The sequence below is a fragment of the Lithobates pipiens genome, unplaced genomic scaffold, assembly GCF_037356315.1.
Source record: "Lithobates pipiens isolate NorthernLeopardFrog02 unplaced genomic scaffold, aLitPip1_a1.2 Scaffold_73, whole genome shotgun sequence".
In the NCBI taxonomy this organism is placed as follows: domain Eukaryota; kingdom Metazoa; phylum Chordata; class Amphibia; order Anura; family Ranidae; genus Lithobates; species Lithobates pipiens.
Window position 1 is genome coordinate 652,334 of NW_027507896.1, and position 13,894 is coordinate 666,227.

General features: G+C 49.0%; 1 protein-coding gene across 1 annotated transcript in view; it reads left to right on the forward strand.

Moving 5' to 3' along the window:
* The window catches only part of LOC143959390 (uncharacterized), a 79,636-nt gene that overhangs the window by 46,156 nt on the left and 19,586 nt on the right, over positions 1-13,894 (forward strand). Inside the window, exons 10-13 of the mRNA XM_077468027.1 lie at positions 1,203-1,283; positions 3,973-4,053; positions 9,570-9,650; positions 12,617-12,697. Of these exons, the coding sequence (XP_077324153.1) occupies positions 1,203-1,283; positions 3,973-4,053; positions 9,570-9,650; positions 12,617-12,697 (324 nt within the window). The remainder of the gene's footprint in view (positions 1-1,202; positions 1,284-3,972; positions 4,054-9,569; positions 9,651-12,616; positions 12,698-13,894) is intronic.

The window sequence follows — 13,894 nt, forward strand, 5'->3', positions numbered from 1 at the left end:
TTTCTGCTACTGGACCCCGTCTTGTTCCCCTCCTGGTGGGGCTATCTTGAGGACCGCAACCTGGTACTAAGATGCAACAAATCCAATCCCCTCCATCAGGAGCTCTCGTGAACACTGGTTAGTGCTTAGAGTCCACACTACGGTTGAGCTTGCCTCATCTACCAGGGTGACTTGCTTGTATACCTATCCTGCTGTTTGGTGGAAGCCTCTCTACTAATATAGCTACTAGTCTCCATGCCTGACCCTTGACCATGACACCAAAGCTTGCAAACAGTCCATAAGAAAAATGGTACACCATTCACCTTCTCATTGGGTCTCCTCCACCCTCAAATAGTGTGTGGAACTTCCTTAATTCCTTTACCAATCTTGCCTTGTGTCTTGCTTGTCTTGAACCCTTTGCTCCTCCCATGGGACTTCCTATTTTAGCCATGCCTTTGCACTTCCTGTTTGCAAGATATATTTTTAAGCTCTCTCCAGTGGAGATCTCCCTGTTGTCACCCGTACTGACGTCCACATCTTCACTACTGCTCATTACTGACCTTTGGCTTGCTCTTCGACTACGCTTTCCTATGATCTCAACCTGCAACCGCTCCTTACCAACCTTTGCCTTGTTTAGCAACTACGCTTTTGCTTGATGCCTATCTGCTATATCTACTCTTGGCCCCAAGCTTGGTCCCCTGCTGGTGGAGCTATCCTGAGGACCGCAACATGGTACTAACATGCAACAAAACCCATCCCCACCATCGGGAGCTCTGGTGAACACCGGTTAGTGCTTAGAGTCTGCACCTTGGTTGAGCTTGCCTCATTTGCCAGGGTGAACTCGCCTTCTACTTGGGTCTCCTCCACCCTTAGTCGTGGAGTGGTCCTCTTCCAGGACTGTAGCATAGCCCATCAAGCAGTAAATCTCCAGCACACATGGGGTTCCTCCAGAATCTTCTCTATTGAACACGCCCGAAAACACAGGGTGACCCTCTGGTGTGCTTCAGCCTCTTAGGGCTTTAATTGATGAAGGCCTTAAGAGGTTGAAACACGTCAGGAGGTTGTCCCGTGTTCTTGTGCATGTTCAATGAAGAAGATTTTGGAGGAGCTATGTGTGTGCTGGAGATTTGCTGTTTTGGCAAACACAGACCTGAGATCGGCAATGGAGATGTGAGAAGTTTGTATCCTACATGATGTTCATTATGGGTCATTTTCCTTCACAGCTTCCACCATATCCAGTACCTCCAGCACCTCCAGCTTTCCATCGCCAACAACATCATCCCAGACTCCTGAAACCATCACAGGTACACCAATGTCTTCAGCTTTCTTACTGGTCTTCCACCAAATTTCCTGAACCAGTGCCAGGGGGTCTAGGTATCCTAGAGGTGTCAGTAATACAATTCAGCCGTCTTTGGGGAAGTAGATCGGAGAACGTAAGAAGTCATTTAGAATTGCCAAATAAAATCCCAACGCGGCACAAAATGGCGCCCACACCTCTCTTATCGAGCATACACGCTTTTATTCTGACGCCCGATGTGGGGGATATAAATCATTTCTACTGAAGTCAGAACCGAGGTTTGGAGGGCTTTTCACCTTTTATTGCCCGCTGAGGCTGACTCAAGAGCTGGAGGGCCTTCCATCTGGGAGATTCCATTGGGATCAAACTGGAGATGAAGGTTTCAGTCTCTCAGAGATTTTATCTCCTTATTAGTGGAAGTCGTTTTATAATGTCTCAAGTCTCCTCTTTTGTCTCATAATCTGCTTCTTCTCATAGGATTGGGGTGGGCAATTCATTTTCCAATGGGGGCACATGATAAACTGGGAATATATGTTGGGCCAAACTATAAACCATAAAGGGGTGCCTCTGAACCCTGGCTGAGACCCCCCATGGTGGCTGAAAACATAAAGGGCCCCCCTGAGCCCTGGCTGGGACCCCCCCATGGTGGCAGTACAGGGGACCAATAGCCCTGTGACCCCTGTACATACACCCCTCCTATCCCGGATTAGAGGGGAGCTGCACTGGGGGCCCCCTGGAGTATGGGGCTGAGTTGTAATTGAGACCCCTATGACCCCTCAACATAACCCCTCCTATCCATGATTAGAGGAGAGCTGCACTGGGGCCCCCTGGAGTATGGGGCTGAGTTGTAATTGAGACCCCTCTACATACACCCTCCTATCCAGGATTAGAGGGCACTAGATAGATTCCTCCCTGATTGGGCTGGAGAAAGGTTGCTTGTGAGCACATCACCAGAACTCTGGATCTTCTGGCAGGACCACTCTGACCACAGTTGCTGCGCTCCTCCTGGCTTCACTCTCGTGGTCGGCCGTTTCACATTTCAAATACATTATAAACAGGTCTCAATGTGATTCCATTTCTTGGGTAGCTCAGCTTTGCTTGTATGTCTGTGCTGACTATCTCCTAAGTCCAAATGTGTCTGCTGTGTCTGGCCATGTCTCTTCTTGCAGAGCCACCTGAGATGCTGGACAGATCCCTGGACAATTCCTTGACCAATCTTGCCTTGTGTCTTGTTTGTCTTGAACCTTGAACCCTTTGCTCCTCCCATGAACTTCCTATTCCTACTTTTGCATTTCCTGTTTGCCAGATTATTGAGCTCTCTCCAGTGGAGATCTCCCTCTTGTTACTCGTGCGGACGCCATATCTTCGCTACTGTTCATTACCGACCTTTGGCTTGCTCATCTTCTATGCTTCCCTATGATCCCAAACTGCAACCAATCGTTACTGACCTTTGGCTTGTTAACCAACTACACTTCTGCTCACTCTCTACCTGCTTTTTCTGCTTCTGGACCCCGACTTGCTCCCCTCCTGGTAGGGCAATCCTGAGGACCGCAACCTGGTACTAAGATGCAGAAAAACCTATCCCCACCATCAGGAGCTCTGGTGAACACCGGTTAGTGCTTAGAGTCCACACCACGGTTGAGCTTGCCTCATCTACCAGGGTGACCTGCTTGTATACCTATCCTGCTGTTTGGTGGAAGCCTCTCTACTAATATAGCTCCTAGTCTCCATGCCTGACCCTTGACCATGACACCAAAGCTTGCAAACTGTCCAAAAGAAAAATGGTACACCATTCACCTTCTCATTGGGTCTCCTCCACCCTCAAATAGTGTGTGGAACTTCCTTAATTCCTTGACCAATCTTGCCTTGTGTCTTGTTTGTCTTGAACCCTTTGCTCCTCCCATGGGACTTCCTATTTTAACCATGCTTTTGCACTTCCTGTTTGCAAGATAGATTTTTAAGCTCTCTCCAGTGGAGATCTCCCTGTTGTCACCCGTACTGACGTCCACATCTTCACTACTGCTCATTACCGACCTTTGGCTTGCTCTTCGACTACGCTTCCCTATGATCTCAATCTGCAACCGCTCCTTACCAACCTTTGCCTTGTTTACCAACTACGCTTTTGCTTGATGCCTACCTGCTATATCTGCTATTGGCCCCAAGCTTGGTCCCCTGCTGGTGGAGCGATCCTGAGGACTGCAACATGGTACTAACATGCAACAAAACCCATCCCCACTATCAGGAGCTCTGGTGAACACCGGTTAGTGCTTAGAGTCTGCACCTTGGTTGAGCTTGCCTCATTTGCCAGGGTGAACTCGCCTTCTACTTGGGTCTCCTCCACCCTTAGTCTTGGAGTGGTCCTCTTCCAGGACTGCAGCATAGCCCATCAAGCAGTAAATCTCCAGCACACATGGGGTTCCTCCAGAATCTTCTTTATTGAACACGCTGAAAACAAAGGGTGACCCTCTGGTGTGCTTCAGGCTCTGAGTGCTTTAATTGATGAAGGCCTTAAGAGGTTGAAACGCGTCAGCAGGTTGTCCCGTGTTCTTGTGCATGTTCAATGAAGAAGATTTTGGAGGAGCTATGTGTGTGCTGGAGATCTGCTGTTTTGGCAAACACAGACCTGAGATCGGCAATGGAGATGTGAGAAGTTTGTATCCCACATGATGTTCATTATGGGTCATTTTCCTTCACAGCTTCCACCATATCCAGTACCTCCAGCACCTCCATCTCTCCATCACCAACAACATCATCCCAGACTCCTGAAACCATCACAGGTACACCAATGTCTTCAGCTTTCTTACTGGTCTTCCACCATATTTCCTGAACCAGTGCCAGGGGGTCTAGGTATCCTAGAGGTGTCAGTAATACAATTCAGCCGTCTTTGGGGAAGTAGATCGGAGAATGTAAGAAGTCATTTAGAATTGCCAAACAAAACCCAACAAGGTACAAAATGGCGCCCACACCTCTCTTATCGAGAATACACGCTTTTATTGTGGCGCCCGATGTGGGGGATATCAATCATTTCTACTAAAGTCAGAACCGAGGTTTGGAGGGCTTTTCACCTTTTATTGCCCGCTGAGGCTGACTCAAGAGCTGGAGGGCCTTCCATCTGGGAGATTCCATTGGGATCAAACTGGAGATGAAGGTTTCAGTCTCACAGAGATTTTATCTCCTTATTAGTGGAAGTCGTTTTATAATGTCTCAAGTCTCCTCTTTTGTCTCATAATCTGCTTCTTCTCATAGGATTGGGGTGGGCAATTCATTTTCCAATGGGGGGCCACGTGAGAAACTGGGAATATATGGAGGACAGAAATTTTAGGTTGAACTTAAATCTGCTGAAGGAAACTTCCCAGGTGTACGGGTGCACAGAACGAGACATGATATATAAAATACAAATCCATATCGGGAACCAACCCGTATGTAATATAGTGATCTAGAACCTCCTTGGGCCAAACATACACGGGGCCAGCAGAGCAGCCTGTCTATGGGAACCCCGTGATGGTTTTTATATTTTCCCTCTATTGTAATTCACTCCCCTGGAATGTGACATCACATCAAGTCAATGCCGACCAGTGCGGGCAAAGATTCCGTCCCTTACCTGTTGGTTAGGAGAGTAGAACTGGACCTGGCAACATCATCACACATGCCCTCACCACCATCATATCCTTGTTGCTCACGTCCAATGGTCTACCTCAGTCATTTGTGGTGCGGCGTCACACTTTCTTCATGGCTGAAGCCTTTTAGAAAGAGCGGAAGTGTGACCACCGTCCAAATGTGTCTGCTGTGTCTGGCCATGTCTCTTCTTGCAGAGCCTCCTGAGATGCTGGGCAGATCCCTAGACAATTCCTTGACCAATCTTGCCTTGTGTCTTGTTTGTCTTGAACCCTTTGCTCCTCCCATGAACTTCCTATTCTTACTTTTGCGCTTATTGTTTGCCAAATTATTGAGCTCTCTCCAGTGGAGATCTGCCTCTTGTCACTCCTGCTGACGTCCTTATCTTCGCTACATGCTCATTACCGACCTTTGGCTTTCTCCTTGACTACGCTTCCCTATGATCCCAAACTGCAACCAATCATTACCGACCTTTGGCTTGTTTACCAATTACACTTCTGCTCACTCCCTACCTACTTTATCAGCTTCTGGACCCCGGCTTGTTCCCCTCCTGGTGGGGCGATCCTGAGGACTGCAACCTGGTACTAACATGCAACAAAACCCATCCCCACCATCAGGAGCTCTGGTGAACACCGGTTAGTGCTTAGAGTCCACACCACGGTTGAGCTTGCCTCATCTACCAGGGATACCTGCTTGTATACCTATCCCGCTGTTTGGTGGAAGCCTCTCTACTAATATAGCATCTAGTCTCCATGCCTGACCCTAGACCATGACACCAAAGCTTGCAAACAGTCCATAACAAAAACGGTACACCATTCACCTTCTCATTGGGTCTCCTCCACCCTCAAATAGTGTGTGGAACTTCCTTAATTCCTTGACCAATCTTGTCTTGTGTCTTGTTTGTCTTGAACCCTTTGCTCCTCCCATGAGACTTCCTATTTTAGCCATGCCTTTGCACTTCCTGTTTGCAAGATAGATTTTTGAGCCCTCTCCAGCGGAGATCTCCCTGTTGTCACCCGTACTGACGTCCACATCTTCACTACTGCTCATTACTGACCTTTGGCTTGCTCCTCGACTACGCTTCCCTATGATCTCAACCTGCAACCGCTCCTTACCAACCTTTGCCTTGTTTACCAACTATGCTTTTGCTTGATGCCTACCTGCTATATCTGCTATTGGCCCCAAGCTTGGTCCCCTCCTGGTGGAGCGATCCTGAGGACCCGTAACATGATACTAACATGCAACAAAACCCATCCCCACCATCAGGAGCTCTGGTGAACACCGGTTAGTGCTTAGAGTCTGCTCCTCGGTTGAGCTTGCCTCATTTGCCAGGGTGAACTCGCCTTCTACTTGGGTCTCCTCCACCCTTAGTCGTGGAGTGGTCCTCTTCCAGGACTGCAGCATAGCCCATCAAGCAGTAAATCTCCAGCACACACGGGGCTCCTCTAGAATCTTCTTTATTGAACACGCCTGAAAACAAAGGGTGACCCTCTGGTGTGCTTCAGCCTCTTAGGGCTTTAATTGATGAAGGCCTTAAGAGGTTGAAACACGTCAGCAGGTTGTCCCGTGTTCTTGTGCATGTTCTATGAAGAAGATTTTGGAGGAGCTATGTGTGTGCTGGAGATCTGCTGTTTTGGCAAACACAGACCTGAGATGGGCAATGGAGATGTGAGAAGTTTGTATCCTACATGATGTTCATTATGGGTCATTTTCCTTCACGGCTTCCACCATATCCAGTACCTCCAGCACCTCCATCTCTCCATCGCCAACAACATCATCCCAGACTCCTGAAACCATCACAGGTACACCAATGTCTTCAGCTTTCTTACTGGTCTTCCACCATATTTCCTGAACCAGTGCCAGGGGGTCTAGGTATCCTAGAGATGTCAGTAATACAATTCAGCCGTCTTTGGGGAAGTAGATCGGAGAACGTAAGAAGTCATTTAGAATTGCCAAATAAAAACCCAACGCGGCACAAAATGGCGCCCACACCTCTCTTATCGAGCATACACGCTTTTATTCTGACGCCCGATGTGGGGGATATCAATCATTTCTACTAAAGTCAGAACCGAGGTTTGGAGGGCTTTTCACCTTTTATTGCCCGCTGAGGCTGACTCAAGAGCTGGAGGGCCTTCCATCTGGGAGATTCCATTGGGATCAAACTGGAGATGAAGGTTTCTGTCTCACAGAGATTTTATCTCCTTATTAGTGGAAGTCGTTTTATAATGTCTCAAGTCTTCTCTTTTGTCTCATAATCTGCTTCTTCTCATAGGATTGGGGTGGGCAATTCATTTTCCAATGGGGGCACATGATAAACTGGGAATATATGGAGGGCCAAGCTATAAACCATAAAGGGCTGCCTCTGAACCCTGGCTGAGACCCCCCATGGTGGCTGAAAACATAAAGGGCCCCCCTGAGCCCTGGCCGGGACCCCCCCATGGTGGCAGTACAGGGGACCAATAGCCCTGTGACCCCTGTACATACACCCCTCCTATCCTGGATTAGAGGGGAGCCGCACTGGGGGCCCCCTGGAGCATGGGGCTGAGTTGTAATTGAGACCCCTGAACATACACCCCCCCTCCTATCCAGGATTAGAGGGAGCTGCACTGGGGGCCCCCTGGAGTATGGGGCCGAGTTGTAATTGAGATCCCTGTGACCCCTGAACATACACCCCTGGTATCTGCAATTGGGGGGAGCCGCAATGGGAACCCCTAGGGACTATAGGGCTGAGTTGTAATTGAGACCCCTGTGACCCCTGCACATACACCCCTCCTAATCAGGATTAGAGGGAGCCGCACTGGGGCCCCCTGGAGTATGGGGCTGAGTTGTAATTGAGACCCCTCTACATACACCCTCCTATCCAGGATTAGAGGGCACTACATAGATTCCTCCCTGGTTGGGCTGGAGAAAGGTTGCTTGTGAGCACATCACCAGAACTCTGGATCTTCTGACAGGACCCCTCTGACCACAGTTGCTGCGCTACTCCTGGCTTCACTCTCGTGGTCAGCCGTTTCACATTCCAAATACATTATAAACAGGTCTCAATGTGATTCCATTTTTTGGGTAGCTCAGCTTTGCTTGTATGTCTGTGCTGACTATCTCCGAAGTCCAAATGTGTCTGCTGTGTCTGGCCATGTCTCTTCTTGCTGAGCCACCTGAGATGCTGGACAGATCCCTGGGCAATTCCTTGATCAATCTTGCCTTGTGTCTTGTTTGTCTTGAACCTTGAACCCTTTGCTCCTCCCATGAACTTCCTATTCCTACTTTTGCACTTCCTGTTTGCCAGATTATTGAGCTCTCTCCAGTGGAGATCTCCCTCTTGTCACTCGTGCGGACGTCCCTATCTTCCCTACTGCTCATTACTGACCTTTGGCTTTCTCCTCTTCTATGCTTCCCTATGATCCCAAACTGCAACCAATCGTTACCGACCTTTGGCTTGTTAACCAACTACACTTCTGCTCACTCCCTACCTGCTTTTTCTGCTTCTGGACCCCGACTTGCTCCCCTCCTGGTGGGGCAATCCTGAGGACCGCAACCTGATACTAAGATGCAGCAAAACCTATCCCCACCATCAGGAGCTCTGGTGAACACCGGTTAGTGCTTAGAGTCCACACCACGGTTGAGCTTGCCTCATCTACCAGGGTGACCTGCTTGTATACCTATCCTGCTGTTTGGTGGAAGCCTCTCTACTAATATAGCTACTAGTCTCCATGCCTGACCCTTGACCATGACACCAAAGCTTGCAAACACAGTCCATAAGAAAAATGGTACACCATTCACCTTCTCATTGGGTCTCCTCCACCCTCAAATACTGTGTGGAACGTCCCCCTCAATTCCTTGACCAATCTTGCCTTGGTTGTCTTGAACCCTTTGCTCCTCCCATGGGACTTCCTATTTTAGCCATGCCTTTGCACTTCCTGTTTGCAAGATAGATTTTTGAGCTCTTTCCAGCGGAGATCTACCTGTTGTCACCCGTACTGACGTCCGCATCTTCACTACTGCCCATTACCGACCTTTGGCTTGCTCCGCGACTACGCTTCCCTATGATCTCAACCTGCAACCGCTCCTTACCAACCTTTGCCTTGTTTACCAACTACGCTTTTGCTTGATGCCTACCTGCTATATCTGCTATTGGCCCCAAGCTTGGTCCCCTCCTGGTGGAGCGATCCTGAGGACCCGTAACATTTTACTAACATGAAACAAAACCCATCCCCACCATCAGGAGCTCTGGTGAACACTGATTAGTGCTTACAGTCTGCACCTTGGTTGAGCTTGCCTCATTTTCCAGGGTGAGCTCACCTTCTACTTGGGTCTCCTCCACCCTTAGTCCGTGGAGTGGTCCTCTTCCAGGACTGCAGCATAGCCCATCAAGCAGTAATTCTCCAGCACACACGGGGCTCCTCCAGAATATTCTTTATTGAACATGCCTGAAAACAAAGGGTGACCCTCTGCTGTGCTTCAGCCTCTTAGGGCTTTAATTGATGAAGGCCTTAAGAGGTTGAAACACGTCAGCAGGTTGTCCCGTGTTCTTGTGCATGTTCAATGAAGAAGATTTTGGAGGAGCTATGTGTGTGCTGGAGATTTGCTGTTTTGGCAAACACAGACCTGAGATCGGCAATGGAGATGTGAAAAGTTTGTATCCCACATGATGTTCATTATGGGTCATTTTCCTTCACAGCTTCCACCATATCCAGTACCTCCAGCACCTCCATCTCTCCATCGCCAACAACATCTTCCCAGAGCCCCAAAAGCGTCACAAGTACACCAATGTCTTCAGCTTTCTTACTGGTCTTCCACCATATTTCCTGAACCAGTGCCAGGGGCTCTAGGTATCCTAGAGGTGTCAGTAATACAATTCAGCCGTCTTTGGGGAAGTAGATCGGAGAACGTAAGAAGTCATTTAGAATTGCCAAATAAAATCCCAACACGGCACAAAATGGCGCCCACACCTCTCTTATCGAGCATACACGCTTTTATTCTGACGCCCGATGTGGGGGATATCAATCATTTCTACTGAAGTCAGAACCGAGGTTTGTATGTAGTATAGTGATCTAGCACCTCCTTGGGCCAAACATACACGGGGCCAGCAGAGCAGCCTGTCTATGGGAACCCCGTGATGGTTTTTATATATATTCCCTCTATTGTAATTCAATCCCCTGGAATGTGACATCACATCAAGTCAATGCCGACCAGTGCGGGCAAAGATTCCGTCCCTTACCTGTTGGGGTGGAGACTAGAGCTGGACCTGGCAACATCTTCACACATGCCCTCACCACCATCGTATCCTTGTTGCTCACCTCCAATGGTCTACCTCAGTCATTTGTGGTGCGGCGTCACACTTTCTTCATGGCTGAAGCCTTTTAGAAAGGGCAAAAGTGTGACCACCGCCATCTTAGTGACTGGCAGATCAATGAGGCCAGAAGCACAGCTATCGCTAACCTGTTGACTGCCCGCCCCGGTCCAGGGAACCCGCACTCCTCCCCCAGAGTCATAGAGTAGTGACAAACCCGCTGGGGGAGAAAATGACGCCACCGCCATCTCTTGTAGACACCTGATCTTCAAGACATTACGGTGAAGGTGCCTAGGCACGCACACACAGAGTGTTATCTTCCCTCAACCAGGAGCTTCTTCTTCACACTCCTTCGTTCTGTAGTTCAGCAGGTCTATTCAGATCCTCATGTTAGTGTAACTGGGGCCTTCATCAGGGCCCTGGTGCAAGAAACCATAAAGGGCTCCCCTGAGAACTGTCTGGGATCCCCCCATGATGGCTGGACAGGGGATCAATAGCCCTGTGACCCCTGTACATACCCATCCTCCTATCCTGGATTAGAGGGGAGCCACACCGGGGGCCCCCTGGTGTATCGGGCTGAGGTGTAATTGAGACCCCTGTACATACACCCCTCTATCCAGGATTAGAGGGCACTAGATAGATTCCTCCTTGGTTGGGCTGGAGAAAGGTTGCTTGTGAGCACATCACCAGAACTCTGGATCTTCTGACAGGACCCCTCTGACCACAGTTGCTGCGCTCCTCCTGGCTTCACTCTCGTGGTCGGCCGTTTCACATTCCAAATACATTATAAACAGGTCTCAATGTGATTCCATTTCTTGCATAGCTCAGCTTTGCTTGTATGTCTGTGCTGACTATCTCCCAAATCCAAATGTGTCTGCTGTGTCTGGCCATGTCTCTTCTTGCAGAGTCACCTGAGATGCTGGACAGATCCCTGGGCAATTCCTTGATCAATCTTGCCTTGTGTCTTGTTTGTCTTGAACCTTGAACCCTTTGCTCCTCCCATGAACTTCCTATTCCTACTTTTGCACTTCCTGTTTGCCAGATTATTGAGCTCTCTCCAGTGGAGAGCTCCCTCTTGTCACTTGTGCTGACGTCCCCATCTTCGCTACTGCTCATTACCGACCTTTGGCTTGCACCTCTTCTATGCTTCCCTATGATCCCAAACTGCAACCAATCGTTACCGACCTTTGGCTTGTTTACCAATTACACTTCTGCTCACTCCCTATTTGCTTTATCTGCTTCTGGACCCCGGATTGTTCCCCTCCTGGTGGGGCGATCCTGAGGACCACAACCTGGTACTAAAATGCAGCAAAACCCATCCCCTCCATCAGGAGCTCTGGTGAACACCGGTTAGTGCTTAGAGTCCACACTACGGTTGAGCTTGCCTCATCTACCAGAGTGACCTGCTTATATACCTATCCTGCTGTTTGGTGGAAGCCTCTCTACTAATATAGCATCTAGTCTCCATGCCTGACCCTTGACCATGACACCAAAGCTTACAAACAGTCCATAACAAAAATGGTACACCATTCACCTTCTCATTGGGTCTCCTCCACCCTCAAACAGTGTGTGGAACTTTCCTCAATTCCTTGACCAATCTTGCCTTGTGTCTTGCTTGTCTTGAACCCTTTGCTCCACCCATGAGACTTCCTATATAAGCCATGCCTTTGCACTTCCTGTTTGCAAGATAGATTATTGAGCTCTCTCCAGCGGAGATCTCCCTGTTGTCACCCGTACTGACGTCCACATCTTCACTACTGCTCGTTACCGACCTTTGGCTTGCTCCGCGACTACGCTTCCCTATGATCTCAACCTGCAACCGCTCCTTACCAACCTTTGGCTTGTTTACCAACTACGCTTTTGCTTGATGCCTACCTGCTATATCTGCTATTGGCCCCAAGCTTGGTCCCCTGCTGGTGGAGCTATCCTGAGGACCGCAACATGGTACTAACATGCAACAAAACCCATCCCCACCATCGGGAGCTCTGGTGAACATCGGTTAGTGCTTAGAGTCTGCCCCTTGGTTGAGCTTGCCTCATTTGCCAGGGTGATCTCGCCTTCTACTTGGGTCTCCTCCACCCTTAGTCGTGGAGTGGTCCTCTTCCAGGACTGCAGCATAGCCCATCAAGCAGTAAATCTCCAGCACACATGGGGTTCCTCCAGAATATTCTTTATTGAACACGCCTGAAAACACAGGGTGACCCTCTGCTGTGCTTCAGCCTCTTAGGGCTTTAATTGATGAAGGACTTAAGAGGTTGAAACACGTCAGCAGGTTGTCCCGTGTTCTTGTGCATGTTCAATGAAGAAGATTTTGGAGGAGCTATGTGTGTGCTGGAGATCTGCTGTTTTGGCAAACACAGACCTGAGATCGGCAATGGAGATGTGAGAAGTTTGTATCCCACATGATGTTCATTATGGGTCATTTTCCTTCACAGCTTCCACCATATCCAGTACCTCCAGCATCTCCAACTCTCCATCGCCAACAACATCATCCCAGACTCCTGAAACCATCACAGGTACACCAATGTCTTCAGCTTTCTTACTGGTCTTCCACCAAATTTCCTGAACCAGTGCCAGGGGGTCTAGGTATCCTAGAGGTGTCAGTAATACAATTCAGCCGTCTTTGGGGAAGTAGATCGGAGAACGTAAGAAGTCATTTAGAATTGCCAAACAAAAACCCAACGCGGCACAAAATGGCGCCCACACCTCTCTTATCGAGAATACACGCTTTTATTCTGGCGCCCGATGTGGGGAAAATAAATAATTTCTACTAAAGTCAGAACCGAGGTTTGGAGGGCTTTTCACCTTTTATTGCCCGCTGAGGCTGACTCAAGAGCTGGAGGGCCTTCCATCTGGGAGATTCCATTGGGATCAAACTGGAGATGAAGGTTTCAGTCTCACAGAGATTTTATCTCCTGATTAGTGGAAGTCGTTTTATAATGTCTCAAGTCTCCTCTTTTGTCTCATAATCTGCTTCTTCTCATAGGATTGGGGTGGGCAATTCATTTTCCAATGGGGCAACGTGAGAAACTGGGAATATATGGAGGGCCAAACTATTAGGCTGAACTTAAATCTGCTGAAGGAAACTTCCCAGGCATACGGGTGCACAGAACGAGACATGATATATAAAATACAAATCCATATCGGGAACCAACCCGTATGTAATATAGTGATCTAGAACCTCCTTGGGCCAAACATACACGGGGCCAGCAGAGCAGCCTGTCTATGGGAACCCCGTTATGGTTTTTATATTTTTCCTCTATTGTAATTCACTCCCCTGGAATGTGACATCACATCAAGTCAATGCCGAGCAGTACGGGCAAAGATTCCGTCCCTTACCTGTTGGGGTGGAGACTAGAGCTGGACCTGGCAACATCTTCACACATGCCCTCACCACCATCATATCCTTGTTGCTCACCTCCAATGGTCTACCTCAGTCATTCGTGGTGCGGCGTCACACTTTCTTCATGGCTGAAGCATTTTAGAAAGGGCGGAAGTGTGACCACCGCCATCTTAGTGACTGGCGGACCAATGAGGCCAGAAGCACAGCTGTCGCTAACCTGTTGACTGCCCGACCCCGTTCAGGGAACCCGCACTCCTCCCCCAGAGTCATAGAGTAGTGACAAACCCGCTGGGGGAGAAAATGACGCCAAAGCCATCTCTTGTAGATCTTCAGGACATTACGGTGAAGGTGCCTAGGCACGCACACACAG